This window comes from Saccopteryx bilineata, chromosome 5 (genome assembly GCF_036850765.1).
Source record: "Saccopteryx bilineata isolate mSacBil1 chromosome 5, mSacBil1_pri_phased_curated, whole genome shotgun sequence".
In the NCBI taxonomy this organism is placed as follows: Eukaryota; Metazoa; Chordata; class Mammalia; order Chiroptera; family Emballonuridae; genus Saccopteryx; species Saccopteryx bilineata.
Genome location: NC_089494.1, coordinates 14,395,478 through 14,415,189, shown reverse-complemented (window position 1 = coordinate 14,415,189; position 19,712 = coordinate 14,395,478). Strand labels below are relative to the sequence as shown.

Below are 19,712 nucleotides of genomic sequence, written 5' to 3'. Positions count from 1 at the left end.
GTCAAAAGCATTATAAAACTTTTAAATGCATCTCTTATTTAGAATACTGTAAATTTACATAAAAGTTGTAAATATAGTATAGAGAGTTCCTGTGTCCCCTGTACCTGGTTCCCCTTCTTCATATCATGTGCTACCATGGTACATTTCTCACCAGGAATAATCTGATATTGGTGCATTATTATTAACAAAAGTCCATATTTGGCCCTGGCCGTTTGGCTCAGTGGTAGAGTGTCGGCCTGGCGTGCAGAAGTCCCGGGTTGGATTCCCAGCCAGGGCACACAGGAGAAGCGCCCATCTGCTTCTCCACCCCTCCCCCTCTCCTTCCTTTCTGTCTCTCTCTTCCCCTCCCGCAGCCGAGGCTCCATTGGAGCAAAAGATGGCCCGGGAGCTGGGGATGGCTCCTTGGCCTCTGCCCCAGGCGCTAGGGTGGCTCTGGTCGCAACAGAGCGACGCCCCGGAGGGGCAGAGCATCGCCCCCTGGTGGGCGTGCCGGGTGGATCCCGGTCTGGCGCATGCAGGAGTCTGTCTGACTGTCTCTCCCCGTTTCCAGCTTCAGAAAAATACAAAAAAAAAAAAAGTCCATATTTTATTCTAATTTTATTAATGTTTCCCTAATATCCTTTTTCTGTTCCAGGATCTCATCCAGAACCTTACCTTACATTTAGTCATCCTTTATTGAGGAGTACTACCTGGGAATATTTTGCAGAATGTCCATAAATTTGGGCTTGTCTGGTGTTTTCTCATGGCTACACCGGAGTTACAGTTTTAGGGGAGGAATGCCTCAGAGAATTGCCAATATTAGCACATCACATCAAAGGTACATGCTATCAACATGAGTAAACACTGATGACACTAATCTGAAGCAGTATTTGCCTGGTTTCTCCACTGTAGAGTTCATTTCTTCCTCATTTCCACTGTACTTTTGGAAGCAAGTTAGTAAGTGTAGTCAACACTTAAAAGTTTAGAGGTTAAGTTCTGCTTCCTTAAGAGAAAGACTATCTGCATATGTCATTTGGTATCCTTCTCCAAGGAGATATTTTTCTTCTCCCTTTCATTCTTTCATCTCTCGTTTTTTTTGTATCATCATGAACATTATTTATAATTTGAGTTATAATCCAATACTACGTTATTTATTTTCTTGCTCAAATTGTTCCAAATTTGAGTTTGCAAGTTCTTTCAGGCTGATTCCTAAAAGGAATCTGACGGCATTTTTGATGTTTGACCACTAACAGCTTTGAAAACTTACATCACTGACTTCTTTTTGTGCCCCACATCTGGGCAAGCTGATAGGAAAGCCTGGTTGCTCCCTCCAGCAGTGCTGGTGGAAGATTCAAACCATACTGACCCTCATTGCACTTGAGAACACTCACCCTGGCCCGCATGGTAGGCATGTGCTGTTTTCCTCAGAGATCCAAATATGTAAATAATAACTATATTGATAACCTCTTGGTGTGTGCATGGCATCATAAGCCTCAATATCCAAAACAGATTTGGTTGGTGGTCCATCTACCTTTATAGTCATCCACAACATATCCCTTGGCATACCTCATTTTTTGGTTAGGTAATTTCTTTCTTCTTCCCTTCCTCCCTTTCTCCCTTCTTTCCTTCCCATCCCTTCCTTTCCCTTCCCCTTCCGTTTCTTATTTTTCTCTCCTTTCTTCCTTTGTTCCTATCATTTTTTCTTTATTTTCTTTCATTTTAATCATTCTCTAATTTTTTAGCACAGTAAGATACTCCAAATGGTCCAGATTCATCTTGCATTTTCTCTGCCCAGTCTACAATCAGCCACTTCTGCACAAAGCCCGCCCTACTTCCTTTTATGGAAGAATAGTATTAGAAACCAATACCTGTAGCCATATGCTGCCAGCATATTAAATTTCCTCCTTTTAATAAAACTGCTTAAAAATTCAAAAAAACAAAACAAAACAAAACAAAAAAAACAAAAAAAAACAATACCTGAGCACAGGATTTACTCGTTGTTACTGGAGTAAAATTACATCTAGATTCTCTCAGCAGACACCTAAGAATGTGTGTGTGTGTTATGTATGTATGTATGTATATGTACATACAGATAATTTAGAGTATATCTTAAATTAGACCCTCGTGATACAAAAAAGATAAGATACTATTTATTAAACATATATGCTAACAAATAAACTACATTTTATCTTTTTTCAAAGATGACACTCTAATTCAGAATTTTGGATATTTATTGAGCTTAAATAATAATTAAATTACATATTTTTCTAAAAGATTTAAATAAATTTAAAAGCTGCTACACTGTTTATTATCTACCAAAATAATTTGAAAGCATATAATTTGCATATAAAAGAGTGAAAGTATACTGTACTATCATTTAAAAATTCTAAATTCTAATCCATCTTCATGCAAGGTATTTGAGAGGTCTATACATTTAAAGAGAAACGTAATTAGTTCAATGTTCTTAAAATAAGGTTTTAAAAGAAGCAGTGATTGGGAATCCAGATAGAAAACTCGATATCCTTTGTTCTAAGTTCATATATAAGTTTGGTTAGAAGTGAATTCTGAAAGCATAACTACATCAAAACACCAAGGCACAATAAAAAAAAATAAGCCTAAACATTGGTATCTTCCATATTGAATCATAGAAAAACTTTTAAAATATTTCAATATATTTTTCACTTATATTTCAATATATTTTCACAATAAATTCATTCCCTATATTCATGACACATTAATAGATTCAAGTTAGAAAGCTAATTCATGGTTGCATACCCAGGATATACCTGAGAAGAATGCCCCAACAGAAAAACCAACAAACAATAAAACAAAGGACTGGGTTGGTAATAATTCATTCTTTGTAAGAAGTGTTTCCAAAAAGACTCAGCTCATTAAAAGGTAACATTGGCTTCTTCTCTAAAGACTGACCTGGTAGGCCTGAGTCTCAATTTGGAGAATATGCTAACTGATCCTAGGGTTAGATTAGTGTAAGGAATATTTAACAGTCATTTTGCCCATTCAGAACCTTGGATTTAATGACTTGTGAGTCTTCCATCTTTCACTATCTGTATCAGATGTTATAATCCTTTCTGGTAGGTAGGATTATAATGATATTGCATAGGCTCAAACATGTGTACCCATTTTGGATATTGAACAAGAAATAGTAATGTAATGAACCATGTACAATACATAATTCATCCTGAGAGTGGCAGCTGCTATATCCAGTTTCCACTGGCACCCACAAAACAGACCTAGAAGAGCACCCAAGTGCCTACTGTTAGCACCGTCCACAGTGAAAGCTGTGGTGGCAGAAATGGCATCGCCTACTCAGATCTGACTTTCTTAAATGACAGCAAATTTATCATCTTGAACAGTGAAACTGATTAAGAGAGAAGAGCTATTTCTAAATCCTAACTGCTCCTTTTTAAATAATAAGAAGTAAACTCAGCCCTGGCAAGTTGGCTCAGCGGTAGAGTGTTTGTCTGGCATATAGAAGTCCTGGGTTCGATCCCCAGTCAGGATACACAGGAGAAGTGACCATCTGCTTCTCCTTTTCTTCCTCTCCCCTCCCTCCCTCTCTCTCTCTCTCTCTCTCTCTCTCTCTCTCTTTCTCTTCCCCTTCTACAGCCATGGCTTGAATGGTTTGAGTCAGTTGGCCCCAGGCACTGAGGATGGTACCATGGCTTCGCCTCAGGCACTAAAATAGGTCAGTTGCCGAACAATGAAGCAGTGGCCCTAGATGGGCAGAGCATCGCCCTGCAGAGAACTTGCCCATGGATCCTGGTCAGGGTGTAGGCGGGAGTCTGTCTCTTTGCCTCCCTGCCTCTCACTTACTTTAAAAGAGAGAGAGAGAGAGAGAGAGAGAGAGAGAAAAGAAATAAATTCATTAGAATTTCCTCATTAGTATTTTTCAAATTAAATATTTATGATAAAAATGGAAGATATTAATAATTACCCAGTGATAACAAGTGTAAATTAAAACTGTGTGGGACAAGTGGGGTGTGGCGTGATCAATAACACAGAAGAGGCCAGGAAGACTTCCAATGCATCAGAGCAAAGAAACATACAGGGCGCTGTGCCTGAGAGGGAAGGGAAGCATGGTGTGAGATGCGAGTGACCTGCTGCACCTCTCCAGCTAAATATCTAACTGGGGCAAGTTGGGAGCAAAGGGCACATAATGCAGATACTTCAGAGAAGCTCTAACTATACACTCTATTTACTCTTAGCTTTTCTTTTCTTTTTTCCTTTTTGTGAATTTTTATGAGTTCATATGAGCCAAACTGATGATAATTGCTGGGATACAAAATCTCAATGAATTTAAAAAATGCTCCAGAAAATGGCAGTTTTATCACTTATTTTATACATCAGAATCTAAAAGGAAGATGTATGGAATTACATGAAATCCATTGTGATAGATTAAGGAGTTGGGAATCATCTTAGAAAAAAACTGGCATCCCCTTAAAGAGACCTTCATATTTTTTTACTGGACTGGAAAACATAGTACCCTCCAGGTGGTGTTTAAAAATGGAATAAGCCTACCTGTGGTGGCGCAGTGGATAAAGCGTTGACCTGGAATGCTGAGGTTGTCGGTTCAAAACCCTGGGCTTGCCCGGTCAAGGCACATATGGGAGTTGAAGCTTCCTGCTCCTCCCCCCTTCTCTCTCTCTCTCTCCTCTAAAATGAATAAATAAATAAAAATAATTAAAAAATGGAATAAAGCATGTCTATGTAGATAGATGTCAAGTGGCTTCTAAATCGCCCACAACTTCTATTTGCTGTATAGGGAAAACAGAAGTCTCACATGTCTCAACAGGGTTCATGGAAACATTCACATTAGAAGCATTGAACAAGAAAATAAAATGAGAGTCAGGACAATGAGGCAATAGATGTTAGGGATCTGACAGATGCTGAGGCAGAGAGGCCTTGGAGTTAGCAAGGGACATTCAATACACAAAGAATCTCCCAGAACCATGTTCCTCAACACCAGGAATATGGCCAAGCCAGTCACACCTCACTAGAAAGAAAGTAAAGGCTGAGAGCATAGCACGTAGACTTCAGGCCATACAGATTCCTAACTGCCCCATGTGTAGGCGTCATCTGGGAAAGAATGTGCAGAAGAGGATGCCGTTTGAAGACAGAAACCTAACACTGATAGTTACGTTTTAGCTAAGCAGTCAGTTAATACAACACCCTGTGTTAAACCTGGAGACTGTTGTGGGCCACAGTGATCTGAATGGCCTCTAATAGCAGGCTGTTTTCTTTTGCCCTCAGTAGGAGTAGGGGTTCCGGACAAAATAAGTCGCAGGTAATAAAGATAAAATTCTTTGCACATCTATCTGTATGGTAGTGTGTAAATTCAACCCTGCCTCATACAGACAGCAATGTTAATTTTTAAACATGTTTTTATCTTAGATAAATATGAACTATAAGGCAAGTCATTTGATCTGTTTAATAGGTGGAAAACAGACATACATGTAAAATGACCTGAATGTCCACGTGGCTACTCTGCAGCACAGCTGGAGCTCACACCTTCCACTCCCAATCCTTAGCTCTTTTAACTAAACCAGTGAGGAGCAATTTAAAATGCAAAGACTGTGTGTGGTTTAAATGTGTACTCAATATGGCCTCTGATATAAGCACAGAAATTCCCCTCATATTAGAGCTAGGGGAACTGACGGCCTTTCCAGGAAGAGAGCTTAGCTCTAATCACACAGAATATGAGTGGCAGCTGCAGCGCTGGACAGGTTGCGGTGTAGAAATCAACGGTCGGGAGTGGACTGCTGGCACTCCCAGCCTGCAATCCGGGAGGGCCCTGATCTCGTTGAATAGTGAAACTCAGCCTGACTGGTCTGTCAGCGACGCCAAAGGATACATGGTCACTCGGGAACATACAGCCAAGTCACCGATGGGTTCCTCCTTGGAGAAGGATAATAGGAAAGTAAGCATGAGACCAGGGGGAAAGGAGAATAAGATGGGCAGCAAAAGTCTAAGCTGGCCCCATGGCAGGATAAAAAGTAGGAACAACCTGCACTAATAAAAGGTAGGTCACTGTGGGTACACCTTATATACAAGAAATCTGAGTTCAAAGTCCATGTTTATGGCTGTCAAAACTGGCATTTAATCTCAAGTTTGACCACAATGTCTGATTTTTTTTTCTCTAACTATACTTCAATATTTCCTATAAAATTTTGCTTTAATTCAATAATATTTAATTTAATAAAGATCTCTACAGGTTAAAATGGATAAAATACTTGTTCTGAATGTTTCCAAATGAATTTTTTTTTTTTTACAACATGACAATTGGTGGAAAGTTTGTAAATTTATCTCAGGAACAAAACTAAATTTCTAATTTTGCTGTAAAAAAATAAATGGCTAAAATATAATTTGGAGGTACCCCTGACAGTCTTTTTACCTGCTCAACTACTCTGTCTTTTTGCAAGGAGGTCAGCATTTTCTGCTTCAGTAAAGTCTGGTGCTTCTCAAGTAAGACCCTTATAGTTGGTTCATACGACGCATAATGTAACTTCAACCTATGAAAAATAAAGGGCATCTTAAAGGGTAATTTAATTAATCAGTGATTTCTGCTTAATGTCTAAACATTTTATTTCTTTTGATTTTTTTCTTTTGCACTGGAATATTAAACGAATAACCATATAAAGGTCAACACAGCCGAGCCAAGAGGTGTAAGGAGTATTATGTAGCACACAGCTTCCCTGCAGCCGGGGTGGGTGTTGGAAAGACACATTTCTCTGTGCTCAAATATGCACTCAGATCACTGCTATTCACTGAGGGGGCAAAATGTGTTCCTTTAATCAATTCAGAAACAATTTTCAAATGACAAGGATTACAAACAACAGATGTTTAACCAGAGTAAGTGTCATTCAGATCAAAATAAAGGATGGTCTTGAAAACAAGTCAACTTCATATTAAAGAAATTAAGTATAAAAATATTGTATTTTGAAATCTCTTAGAAAAATAATTGACTCAACTTATGATATAAATACTTTTAAGAAACCGTTTTATTTTAAAATTAGAATAGCTTTTACTTTTTTATTGAAGTATAATTTACCTGGAGTAAAACAGATCATAAATGTTATAGTTTAGAGTTTTCATAAATATGCTTGCCCAGGTAGTTCACATTGTCACTAATATATAGAGCATTTTTAACATCTCAGGAGACCCCAGAACTTCATATATTTGAAATCATAGGACCTTGGCCAGTTGGCTCAGTGGTAGAATGTCAGCCCGGCATACAAAAATCCTGGGTTCTATTCCCAGTCAGGACACACAAGAGAAGTGACCATCTGCTGTTCCACCCTTCCCGCTTCTCTCTCTGTCTCTGTCTCTCTCTCTCCCTCTATCACAGCCACGACTCATTTGAGCAAGCTGGCCTTGGGCAGTGAGGATGGCACCATGGCTTTGCCTCAGGTGGTAGAATAGCTCGGTTGCTGAGCCACGGAGTGACACCCCCCACCAGATGGGCACAGCATCCCCCCTAGTGGGCTTGCCAGGCAGATCACAGTCAGGGCGCATGCGGGAGTCTGTCTCTCTGCCCCCCACCTCTCACTTACTAGTAAAAAAAGAAAGAAATCATAAAATACATTGTCTTTTGGAACTGGCTTCTTTCACTCAGCATAATGATTCTTCCATGTTGTGTATATCCGTAATTCATTCCTTTTTTATTATCAGTAGTGTTTCCTAGTAGGTAATCCAAAATGAGTTCATGCAATATTCTGCTGAAGTACTGAGAGTTGTTTTCAGTTTGGGGCTATTATGAATAAAGTTGCAATGAACGTTGTTATACCAGTCACATAAGACATATTTTAATTATAGTTTTTCATTTCTCTTAGAAAAAAAATATATAGATGAATTGCTGGGTTGTAATTTACACTGCAACTTGCCAACATTTTGGTAATGATTAGTCTATTGAGAATTTCTCAATTCTATTACCAATATTGTCAGTTTTATTATACTTAAAAAAAAACAATATATGAGTTTGTTGATTTTTTCTTATGCTTGTTCCTTTGCTAGTTTATTGGGTACAGATCGTATTTTTATTCTTTCATTTCTTTTTCTTTATTTGTATTTAATTTTTTTGACATTCTAAAGTGCAAGATTAGATCACTGGTTTAAAATGTTCTTTTCAGGGAGAGAGAGAAAGGACCTCCTCAGGACATCAGACTGGCCTCACAGTGGCCACTCTTTCCTTGAGGCGTGCAACAGGCACTGGGAAAAAAAATTTTCTTTTCTAATACAGAGATTTAATGCTATCAATTTCACTTTAAGCATTGCTTTGGCTCCATCTCACAAATTTGAAAATGCTGCATTTTCAGTCAGTTCAAAATATTTTCTCATTTCCTACTTTGTCTCAAAAGTATTCTATTTACTTCCAGGTAATTGAGAATTTTCCAGAGATTGTGTCATCAATTTTTAACTTATTTTGGTTTAATCAAAGAATATATTTTGCATGACATCAATTCTTTAAAATTAATTGACAGGCTTATTTTATGGCTCAGTATATGACTTATTATGGTAAACATTCCATGTACACTTGAAAAGTCCAAAGTAGAATTCAAGAAAGGTCAATTATGTTCAGTTAATTTGTCTCACTCTATAGAGACTTAGGTAATTTTTAGGCTCTGGCTAGTGGCTCAGTGGCTAGAGCATTGGTCCAGCATACTGACATTTCAGGTCAATTCCCGGTCAGGGCACACAGGAAAAGTGACCATCTGCTTCTTCCCCCTCCCTCTACCCCTTCTCTTCCTCTTCCCCTCCTTCAGCCAGTGGCTAGATTGGATCCAGCGTGGACCCAGGCACACTGATCCAACACGCTGAGGATAGCTCAGTTAGTCTGAATGCAACAGCCTCAGGCACTAAAAATAGCCAAGTACTTGAGCATCAACCCCAGATGGGGCTGCCAAGTGGATCCTGGTTGGGGTGCATGTGGGAGTCTTCCTCACTATTTTCCCTCCTTTCAACATAATAAAATAAAATAAAATAAAATAGACGTAGGTAATCTTTGCCTATCTTTCTACTAACTGCTAAAAAAGGAGTATTAAAATCTTCAATTGTTTTTCCTTTCCATTGAGTCAGATTTTCTTCCATATAATTTGAAAGCCTTATAGTAGATTCTTGCATGCTACGTGTGCCTGCTGAATTGACTCTTTTATCAATATGAAATTACTTCGTTTCTCCTGGTTTTCAGGATGTCCCTGAGTATATTGGTTCTGTAGCCCTTTTCTTGGGCCTTATAGGCTTGCAGAAATGGCCCTCCTTGCCTTAAAAATGCTGCTTCAGAGATCTTTTCACCACAAGGTAAAAGATGTCTTCCTGGAGTTACTCCGACTTTATCATCTCTTGACTGCCAAGCTAATGGTTTGACGAGAAGGGAGACTATACACCTAAACTGCTCCAAGAATTTATCACCGTGTACTAACAGGAACCAGAAGAGCATCCCGAAGATTGAAGTTTGAGCTACCTGATAAAAAGAACTAAGAATGGATAAACCAGAATTCATTGAACTTGAACCACTTTCTTAAGACACTCAATTTTACAAGTACTGGAACAAAAACTCCAGTGCGTGAGATGAATTCACTCCTGGAGTGCCTCTTAGAAACTTAGAAAAAGTGATAGTGAGCCCTCAGCAAAGTGGAGAGCCTGAGTTGCCCTGGTGGATAGCAGAGGATATGGCAGCAAGAGCCTAAATTTATTCATCTTTATACCTCAGATGCATGGTATAGTGTTTGGGACTCAGGATATGCTCAATAAATGTTGAATAACTTACTTTACCTGATTTTGTCTACCATAACCAAGTTGCTTAACACTAACTAAAAAACTCTTTTAAAATTTTTAATTGAATGTATTGGGGTGACATTGGTTAATAAAATTATACAGGTTTCATATGCACGATTCTACAATACATCATCTTTATTTGCATTGTGTGTTCACCACCCTAAGTCCTTCCATCACCATCTATTACCCCTCTATACCCGTCCACCTTCTTCCAAACCCCTTCCCTCCTGCAATCAACATGCTGTTGTTTGACTATGGGTTCTTTTTTCTTTGCATAACTCCTCCACCATTTTCACCCACACCCTAAACCCCACCCCCTTTGACAGTTGTCAGTCTATTCTCCGTATTTTTGAGTCCGTTTCTTTTTTGTTCCTTAGTTTGTTTTGTTCATTCGATTCTATATTCAAGTGAAATCATATGGTATGTGTCTTTCCATGACTAACATTTCACTTTGCATAATGCTTTCCAGGTTCATCCATGATGTTTCCAAAGGTACGATTTCCTTTTTTACAGCCGAGTGGTATTCCACTGTGTAAATGTACCACAGTCTTTTTTCCACTCATCTGCTGATGGCACTTACGCTGCTTTCAAATCTTGGTTATTGTAAATAATGCTGAAATGAACAGAAGGGTGCATATATTATTTTGAATTAGTGTTTTAGGTTTCTTTGTATATATTCCCAGAAGAGGAATTGCTGGATCATAAGGCAATAACATTTTTAATCTTTTGATTAAAATGCTGCTTTCCCCAATGGCTGCACCTATCTGTATTCCCACCAACAGTGCACAAGGGTCCCCTTCTCTACACATCCTCGCCAACACTTGTGTTTGTTGATTTATGAGTGAGAGTGATTCTGACATGGGTGAAGTGATATCTCATTGTGGTATTAATTTGCATTTCTGGATGATTAACTGATGTAGAGTATCTTTTCATATGTTTATTGGCCATCTATATGTCCTCTTTGGAGAAGCATCTATTCAGATCCTTTGTCCATTTCTTAATTGGATTGTCTGGGGGGGGGTTGATGTTGAGTTTTGTAAGTTCCTTATAAATTCTGGATATTAACCCTTATCAGATACATCCTTGGGAAATATGTTTCCTATTCAGTGGGTTGTCTTTTCATTTTGTTAGCTGTTTACTTTGCTGTGCAAAAACTTTTTAATTTTATGCAGTCTCATTTGTTTTCTTTTATTTTCCTTGCTTGAGGTAATGGATCTGAAAGAAATATTGCTACAAGACATGTCTGAGATTTTACTGCCTATGTTTTCTTCTAGATTTTCATGATTTTGAATCTAACATTTAAGTCTTTAATTCATTTTGAGTTTATTCTTGTGTAAGAAGGTGGTCCAGTTATATTTTTTTGTATGTGTATCTGTCCAATTTTCTCAATACCATTTATTGAATAGCTTATCTTTAAACCCACTGTATACTCTTTCCTCCTTTGTCAAATATTGATAATAAAGGCGTAAATTTTTATTTCTGGGCTCTCCATTCTGTTCCATTGAACAATATGTCTGTTTTTATGCCACTCCCATGCTATTTTGATTACCATGACCTTGTAGTATAGTTTGAAATCAGGTAGTGTGATTCCTCTAACTTTGTTCTTCTTTCTCAAGATTGCTGTTGCTATTTTGGGTCTTTTGTGGCTCCATATAAATTTTTAGAATATTTATTGTAGTTCTGTGAAATGCTAACTAAATGTATCAGGATACTAATTGAATAGCTCTTTAATAAATATACCAACAAGTATGATATTAGCAGCTTACCCTTTGAGGTCATTAATTAACTTGTTTTTTTCTTGGACTACTCGTCCGTGATGCATTCGATGATGATCACGTTCTTTCTGAGTTTTTAGCAGATCTTCTCTAGCCTTGCTGAAAAATAATAATAATAACTTTAAACAATACTGCTAATTCTTCTGAAAAAATACTTAGTTATCAGATAAATCCAATATCAAGCAATTCAAAAGAAATTGAAAAACAAAGATCCCATTACAATTCTCACTGAAGGATCACAACCAACAAAATGTATATTGGGATGGGAGATGAAGGGGCCCAAACCTGTCCTTTCAAAAATATTATCCATTCACAATTTACTGAAGGAAAGGAAAAGTAAAGATATGCTGCCAAAATAACTTGTAATTTACCTACTTCCAAAAAGAATTTGTTTACAAAGTTTAAGTACATAGAAAACAGGATAATTCAAAATAATCACAAAGAAAAGACTTTACAAAATTTCATTCTGACCTTTTTGGATACATAGTTAAAAGAGAATGCTCACAAAGTTACTCAGTTCAGATAACTGTAAAAAAGAAAGCAATTAAGTTCTGAAAAACAAAGATTTTATTCTGGTAATGCATATGAGAAATACACACCACCTGTATATCATATTACTAAAATAGCTGGTAATTTGATGAGAAAGGTCTTCAAATTCAGTGTTGTAACAGAGACACATTCTTTAACTAGACATATTTTCTGAAAACCCCAGATATAAAGCAAGAATATTAATTTTAAGCCCAAGCTGTATGTGAAGAATTAATGGAAATATTTCACCCATTCTCATAATATGTTAGTTTCTAAATAAATATGTAAAATTTATTTTATAATGAAAATGTGCCAATATTTACCTAATAGTTAAAAGATAAAGTACTAATTAATTGAAATACGTTCTGAAATCAGATAGACTGAATTAGAGGGCTGACACCTCACAAGATAATAAGAATGGAATAAATCTTCTCTGTAACACAGTATTTCAAAATTCAAATTCACATAAAATAAATGCATGCAAACAGATTTCTGCTTTAGGAGCTATGGCAGAGTAATCACTTAGGGCCAGTGACTGGGATATTTCCACGGAGGTGGGATAAGGTCAGGTTTCCAGGCTCCTGATGGAGCATATTATAATCAATGAGACCCTTATGTAAGATCAAGTCACATGTGGCATATGATGACAGTGCAGTGGTCTGTCTGTCTTCCAAGTGTCCTTCCTTTTTTATCCTCTACCTTTCCTCTTTTTAAGGAAAATGACCTGGATCATTCTTTATTTCACTACCACTATTTTTGAGTCTATTACATGTAAATAAACAATGTGTCACAGTACTAATTATCTATTCCCACCATATAACCCTCAACTTCCTTTTCACGTCATCTTGAAGGCGCAAAACAATAGTCATTAACCCTCTATATGTGTAAATGAAGATGGACCAAAAATGAGAGGACCCCTCTGCCATCTCCATGTGGCCAATCAGTAATGTATGAAGAGGTGAAAGTTTAAGTATAGTGATTGATTGGGAAAAAAAATGGCTGAGTTGACACTGAGTTGTGAAAACACAAGCACAGAACCTGAAATCTCATTCATTTAAGAAAGTGTGTAAAATGGCTTATATACTGTCTGGTACATATCAAATATTCAGTGAATGTGACTGTAATCACCATCATCATATTACTGTTACTGTATAGTAGAAAAGATACATTCAAGTCCTCTAACTAAATTACCTACCTATATAAATAAGGGTCATGCAAAATAAGGTAAATATCCACTAATGGACTGAAAATGTCAAAATTCATGATTAGTAAAACTATATAAAGAATTTAAACTTTTATAAAGATCTATTTAACATCTACTAAGATGCTTACTTTCAACCACTTGAGGAATTATACTAAACTGTTTCTCATTCTCACAGCTCTAAAGCCACTTTAGCCCCACCCTGCATGTAGAAAATAATGCTGTGAAGTTTCTTAAGCAGAACCACAAATATGCAACATTGCATCAACTCACTTTTTAAATATACAATTAAAGGCCTATTTGTGCTTATCCAAGAAAAGAAAGCATAAGAATTGACTGAAGTATTAGACCTTAAAGTTTTTCTGACCATTAAATTGGTTTGGGGGCTTGGAAAATGAAGTCTACTCAGTAAAACAATTTAAATTCATTTCATGGTGGTGCTTTTCCTATTATGACCTTCCTGCTGCCCATCTGCTTAATAAAAGGAAAATAAAACTAATACTAAAAAGTTAAGTTGAAAATATTCATAAGCTATGAATATCTAAAACGATATAGTATTTTCTCATATTAGCAGAACATGTTTTTTTTTGTTGTTTTTTGTTTTGTTTTGTTTTTGTTTTTTTTACAGAGACAAAGAGAGAGTCAGAGATAGGGATAGATAGGGACAAGCATCAATCATCAGTTTTTCATTGCAACACCTTAGTTGTTCATTGATTGCTTTCTCATATGTGCCTTGACCACGGGCCTTCAGCAGACCGAGTAACCCCTTGCTCGAGCCAAAGTCCTTGGGTCCAAGCTGGTGAGCCTTGCTCAAACCAGATGAGCCCACACTCAAGCTGGCAACCTCGGGGTCTCGAACCTGGGTCCTCTACATCCTAGTCCGACACTCTATCCACTGTGCCACCGCCTGGTCAGGCCAGAACATGTTTTTTCATTAACTTTTAAAACACAACATAAGAGATTCTATTTCAAGTATTATAAAATAAGAGTTGCTCCGTGAAACATTCTACTTAGATTGTATCATAAAGAACATACTTTTTACATGTTTCTTCCCTTAAATAGATTGCAGAATGACTAACTTTCCCATTTCATAAAATCAGTACATCAAAATCTACTATTAAAGTATAAAATATTAAAATACCCATATTTTGTATCATACTATAAATACAGTGTCCTCAAAACTCCACATTTCCACATAAGAATGTAATTTAATAGTGTGCTCTACATTGAGCTGGGACACAGAGGACCCAGGTTTGAAACCCCGAGGTCACAGGCTTGAGCACAAGCTCACCAACTTGAGCGTAGGGTCGCTGGCTTGAGCATGGGATTATAGACATGACCCCATGGTTACTGGCTTAAGCCTAAGATTGCTGGCTTGAGCAAGGGGGTCACTGGGTCAGCTGGAGCACCCCACACCCCATCAAGGCATATATGAGAAAGCAATCAATGAACAACTAAGGTGCCACAACAAAGAATTGATGCTTCTCATCTCTCCTTTCCTGTCTGTCTGTCCTTCTTTCTCTCTCTTTCTCTGTTTCTCTCTCCCTCTCCCTCAAAAAAAAAAAATAGTGTACTCTAAAAAATTACTTTAAGTGAATTCCCCAGTTAAAGAATTGTATTAGCTGAATAGTTTTAACTAAGTATTTTGGAGTACCCACTTAATAATGAGCTTATTGGGTTATTTTGTTACAATAATTTGGCAGAAAGAATCATATAAACATTTTCTTGTTTATCTGCACCAATCAAAGCAAGCCTTCACTATCAGGTATTTTTTGCATGTGCAAACTTGAATCAATGTATTTTTTGAAAATAATACTATATAATTACCAAGTATTTCACTGTCTTGACTTGTTTATAAATAAATTCTTTTAACTTACTAAAATTATATTGGAATAAATTTTGAGTAGACAAAATGGAATTCAACCAGATTAGGGAAAAACCTTCATTATATTCCTCACCAAAAAAAGAAAGGGGTAAACCCATATCCAGAAAAAATATTTTCTTAATGTAACAGGTAATTACCTAAATACTAAACATGATATTTTCTGGGCCTAATTATTTTTACTTCCACCGTGTTTGTTCTGAAAGTCGTTATATTGAACAGGTCGTTAAAAAAGGTAGGTGTCTCTGATCTTTGATAGAAGTGAACATTGTGAGCAAAATTAGAGACCCTCAGTGAAGCACTTAATTCCTCACAATTAATTGCAATTTAGTTAAAATTTCTTTATTTCTATATGCAAAAGAAAGTATTTCATTATTTTTTAATGGTACATTTTAATCTTTTAATTAATAATCCGAGTCAGTATTATTTTCTGCCAAATCGTCAGGCCTCTCAATAAACCTTTTCTGGTCTGCATTCTATTTCCTTAACATAATAGCCCACAGAAAACAAACAAACAAACAAACAAACAAAAAAAACAGTACAGTACTCTAAAAAGTGGGGCATGATTTAGCTTTATAGAAAGTTGTTTAAATTCCCACCATGAAAGGAAAGTGATCCCTAGTCCAAAGGAATTCCATAAAAGGAGCAAAAAATCATCAATTAACTACTTTAAAAATTATTAAAAGATTAACTAAAGAGCCAAAATATTAAAAGCACACACTCATTATGTCCCACCTATTTGCCTGAAGCAACACAGATAGGCCCTGGGGATATGCTGAGCACAAGACAGTCCCTATTACATGGAACTCATGTAATAAAAGCAAAATATACATTAGATAATCAGATGTAAAAGGCACAAATTCCAAGTTCCTTCTTAAATATACAGTATTAAAGATAATCTATAGAGAGTAATACCATATAAATAGAATACCGAAACTTATGAATACATCTCTCCTTCTGCCCTCCAAAAATGTAGGCATATGTAAATCTGGTAATCTCACACTTCCCAAAATAAATTCTAGATTTTACTAAATTCTAATGCTAATCCCACACCTGCCTTCCTATAGAAATTGACAAAATGACTCTAAAATTTCTATGGAAATACAAAGGACCTATAATCGTTGAACCTTCTTTTAAAAAGAACAAAGATGAAGGACTAAAACCATCTGTCTTTAAGAACTTACTTAAGGGTGGAAAAAGGGTAGATAAGGTAATGGGGGTCAAACACATGATGATGCTTACTGGCTGTTTGTTTATCCTGCTTTTGTCTAAATCCTCTGCCCATTTCTCTTTGGATTGTTTGCCTTATTGTTGAGTTGTGAACACTTTGAGTATTGAACACACAATGCAATATACAGTTGATGTATTATAGAATTGTACAGCTGGAACTTATAATCTTCAACCAATGTTACCTCCCCAAATTTAATTTTTTTAAAAAGAACTTACTCGCCTGACCTGTGGTGGTGCAGTGGATAAAGTTTCGACCTGGAAATGCTGAGGTCGCCGGTTCGAAACCCTGGGCTTGCCTGGTCAAGGCGCATATGGGAGTTGATGCTTCCAGCTCCTCCCCCCTTCTCTCTCTCCTCTCTCTCTCTCTCTCTGTCTCTCTCTCTCCCTCTCTCTCTCCTCTCTAAAAATGAATAAATTTAAAAAAAAATTAAAAAAAAAAAAGAACTTACTTATAGCTATAGCAATCAAAAGTATGGTATACAGTATTTTTAAAGATTTTATTTACTGATTTGAGAAAGACAGAGAGAAAGGTGGGGGGAGGGGAGAGCTGGAAGCATCAACTCGTAGTAGTTGCTTTTCATATGTGCCTTGACCAAGCCCAGGATTTTGAACCAGTGACCTCAACGTTCAAAGTCAACACTTTATCTAGTGCACCACCATAGGTCAGGCAAGAGTATATATGATATTGCCTGACCAGGTGGTAGTGCAGCTTCGAACTTGGATGCAGGGGACTCGGGTTCAAGACCCCAAGGTCACTAGCTTGAGCGTGGGCTCATCGGGTTTGAGCAGGGCTCACCAGCTTGAGCCCAAGGTCGCTGGCTTGAGCAAGGGGTCACTTGGTCTGCTGTAGCCCCCCGGTCAAGGCACATATAAGATATCAGTCAATGAACAACTAAGGAACTGCCACAAAGAATTGATGTTTCTCATCTATCGCCCTTCCTGTCTGTCTGTCCCTATCAGTCCCTCTCTCTGACTCTCTCTGTCTCTGCCACAAAAAAAGAGAGCATGTATAATATTAACATATGGATAAGCAAACAGATGAATGAAACTGAATAGAGATCAGAAATAAACCCACAATTACAGCATCAATAGATTTTCAATAAAAATGCCAAAGATATTCATGAAGAATAAACAATCTTTTTAAGAATGGTGCTGGAACAACTGAATCATCTCATAGAAAACTAAACTCTATCCTACCTGACACCATATACAAAAATTAAAGACAGATCATCAGCTGAAATATTCTCAATATTTAAAGGATTTAGAAGAAAAAAGAGAGTATTATTGTGACCTGGGAATAGGCAATGGTATCTTAGACAAAATATCAAAAGCAAGTCTATAAAAAGATGTTAGACTTCGTCAAAATTTAAAACTTCTGCTCATCCAAAGTCACTACTAAAATTTGAGGAGTCAAGCCATAAACTGGGAGAAAATATACATAATATTCAAAATTTTTATATGCAGAATATATGAAGAACTCTTAAAACTCAATAAGACAAATAAGCCAAACAGAAATAGGCAAAAGATTTACACAAAAGAAGGATAAATGAACAGCCAATAAGCACTCAAAAAATGGGTTTAGTATCAGTATTTATCAGGAAAATGCATATTTCAAACACAACAAGCTGCCACAATATAATCGCTAAAAGTAAAAAAACTAAAAACACCTGATGTTGGTAACAATATGAAGCACTTGGACCTCTCATATATTGAGAATGTAAAATGACCCGATGTGCATGTTGCAAAATGGACTGGCAGTTTCTTCTACAGCTAAACATACATCTACCCTTTAATCCAGAATTTCCACTCCTAACATTTTATCCAAAATAAAAAAAAAACATATCCCACAAAAATGTACTCAAATGTTCATAACAGTATTATTCATAATAACCACAGTTGGAAACAAATTAATAGAAAAAGGATTAACAAATTGGGGTATACACCATACAACAGATTAGTACACAGCAATAAAGGAGAACAAAATTAGTAATAAACAAGAAATCATACACAAATTTTACAAATTTATACTGAGGGTAAAATGCCAAACACAAAGAATAAATACTTTGAGATTCCAGTTATAAAGTTCTCAAACAGGCAAGACCAATCTAAGGTGATAAGTCAAAACAGTGATTGCCAGGGCAGAAAATGACTAAGAAGGCATGCAATGGAGATTTATGGATAAACAGAAATATTTTATACATTCAAGGTGAGTATGGAGTTACAAGACATCATTCATCCCTTCATCAAAATTACATAGCTAAGACTTGGACATTTCAATTCATGTATATTAACTTTAAAAATCCCTAAAAATTAATGCACTAATTGCTTGTGGGGTAGGACATACCTAGGGGTAGAAATGAGATAAAAAGGGTAGAAACTTAATTTGTTGAAACTGACAGGCCCATGAGGTTTTTTATTCTATTTTGTGTACTTTCTATATGCTTGTTATTTTTTCAGAATTAAAAAGTTAATATAGGCAAACAAATAAATAAATTGCTATGTACCTGACTTCTAGGGAGAAATATCACTCTGAATTTTTTATTCAGTGTTGCTGCTGTTACTGCTAATAATAAGATTGATGAAGATGATGATGATGTTATTCTACCCATTTAACATATACTATGTATTAGGTACTATGCTCATTATACTGTGATGGGTAAAACAAACACCATCTTTGCCTCACTCAAGTTTACAGAAGTACAGAGAAATGAATAAGAAAGAATATGCAGTTACATAAGTGTAAGCTATAGTGACTATTGTGAAAGAAAAGAAGGTTTTATAATACAGAATACTGATTTTAACTTCCTTGGATACTTACCAAGTGCCAGAACTAAACACCTTAAAATGATTCCCTCAAGGAAGGTAGTATTAGCCCACTCACATAAGAGGAAAAGGAGTGGTATTATATCCATATTTCCATATCTAATCAGGGCCAGAGCATCATGTATTTGTATTGTCCTACTCAGAAACCTGATCTGATATCAACATCTCTTTTTAACCGAAGTTTTAGTGGGGTTAGTAATGCAGAGCTTGCTAAGAGCAGACATTGGGACCTAACTGGCCAGTAAGAAGCTTGTCTGACTTTATCATTACTGGGTGGTAAGCAGCTAAGTCAATCTGAGAAGGTTATGAAGGATATAACGTTCTCCCTGTTTCCATCATGTCTCCCCATCCAGTTCATTTTCCACACATAAGCCAGTTCCTCAAAAGTATCCATTAGTCTCACATTCCACTCAGAGAAAGAAAGAGAGAAAAATAAATTCTAAAAAGGCTTCTATGACTTACCCCTTGGTTCCAGTCACAACGGTCTCCTTGCTAGCTCCCT

At 36.7% G+C, this 19,712-nt stretch overlaps 1 protein-coding gene and 1 non-coding gene across 2 annotated transcripts in view; one reads left to right on the top strand and one right to left on the bottom strand.

Annotated features, from left to right (window-relative positions):
* SPAG16 (sperm associated antigen 16) overlaps positions 1–19,712 on the bottom strand; it is a 232,523-nt gene that overhangs the window by 169,740 nt on the left and 43,071 nt on the right. Inside the window, 3 exon segments of the mRNA XM_066232513.1 lie at positions 4,519–4,653; positions 6,392–6,509; positions 11,538–11,645. Of these exon segments, the coding sequence (XP_066088610.1) occupies positions 4,519–4,653; positions 6,392–6,509; positions 11,538–11,645 (361 nt within the window).
* On the top strand, positions 8,116–8,204 carry LOC136307192 (small nucleolar RNA SNORA64/SNORA10 family). The gene has a single exon (XR_010725862.1). It is a non-coding gene; the product is annotated as a small nucleolar RNA SNORA64/SNORA10 family (small nucleolar RNA).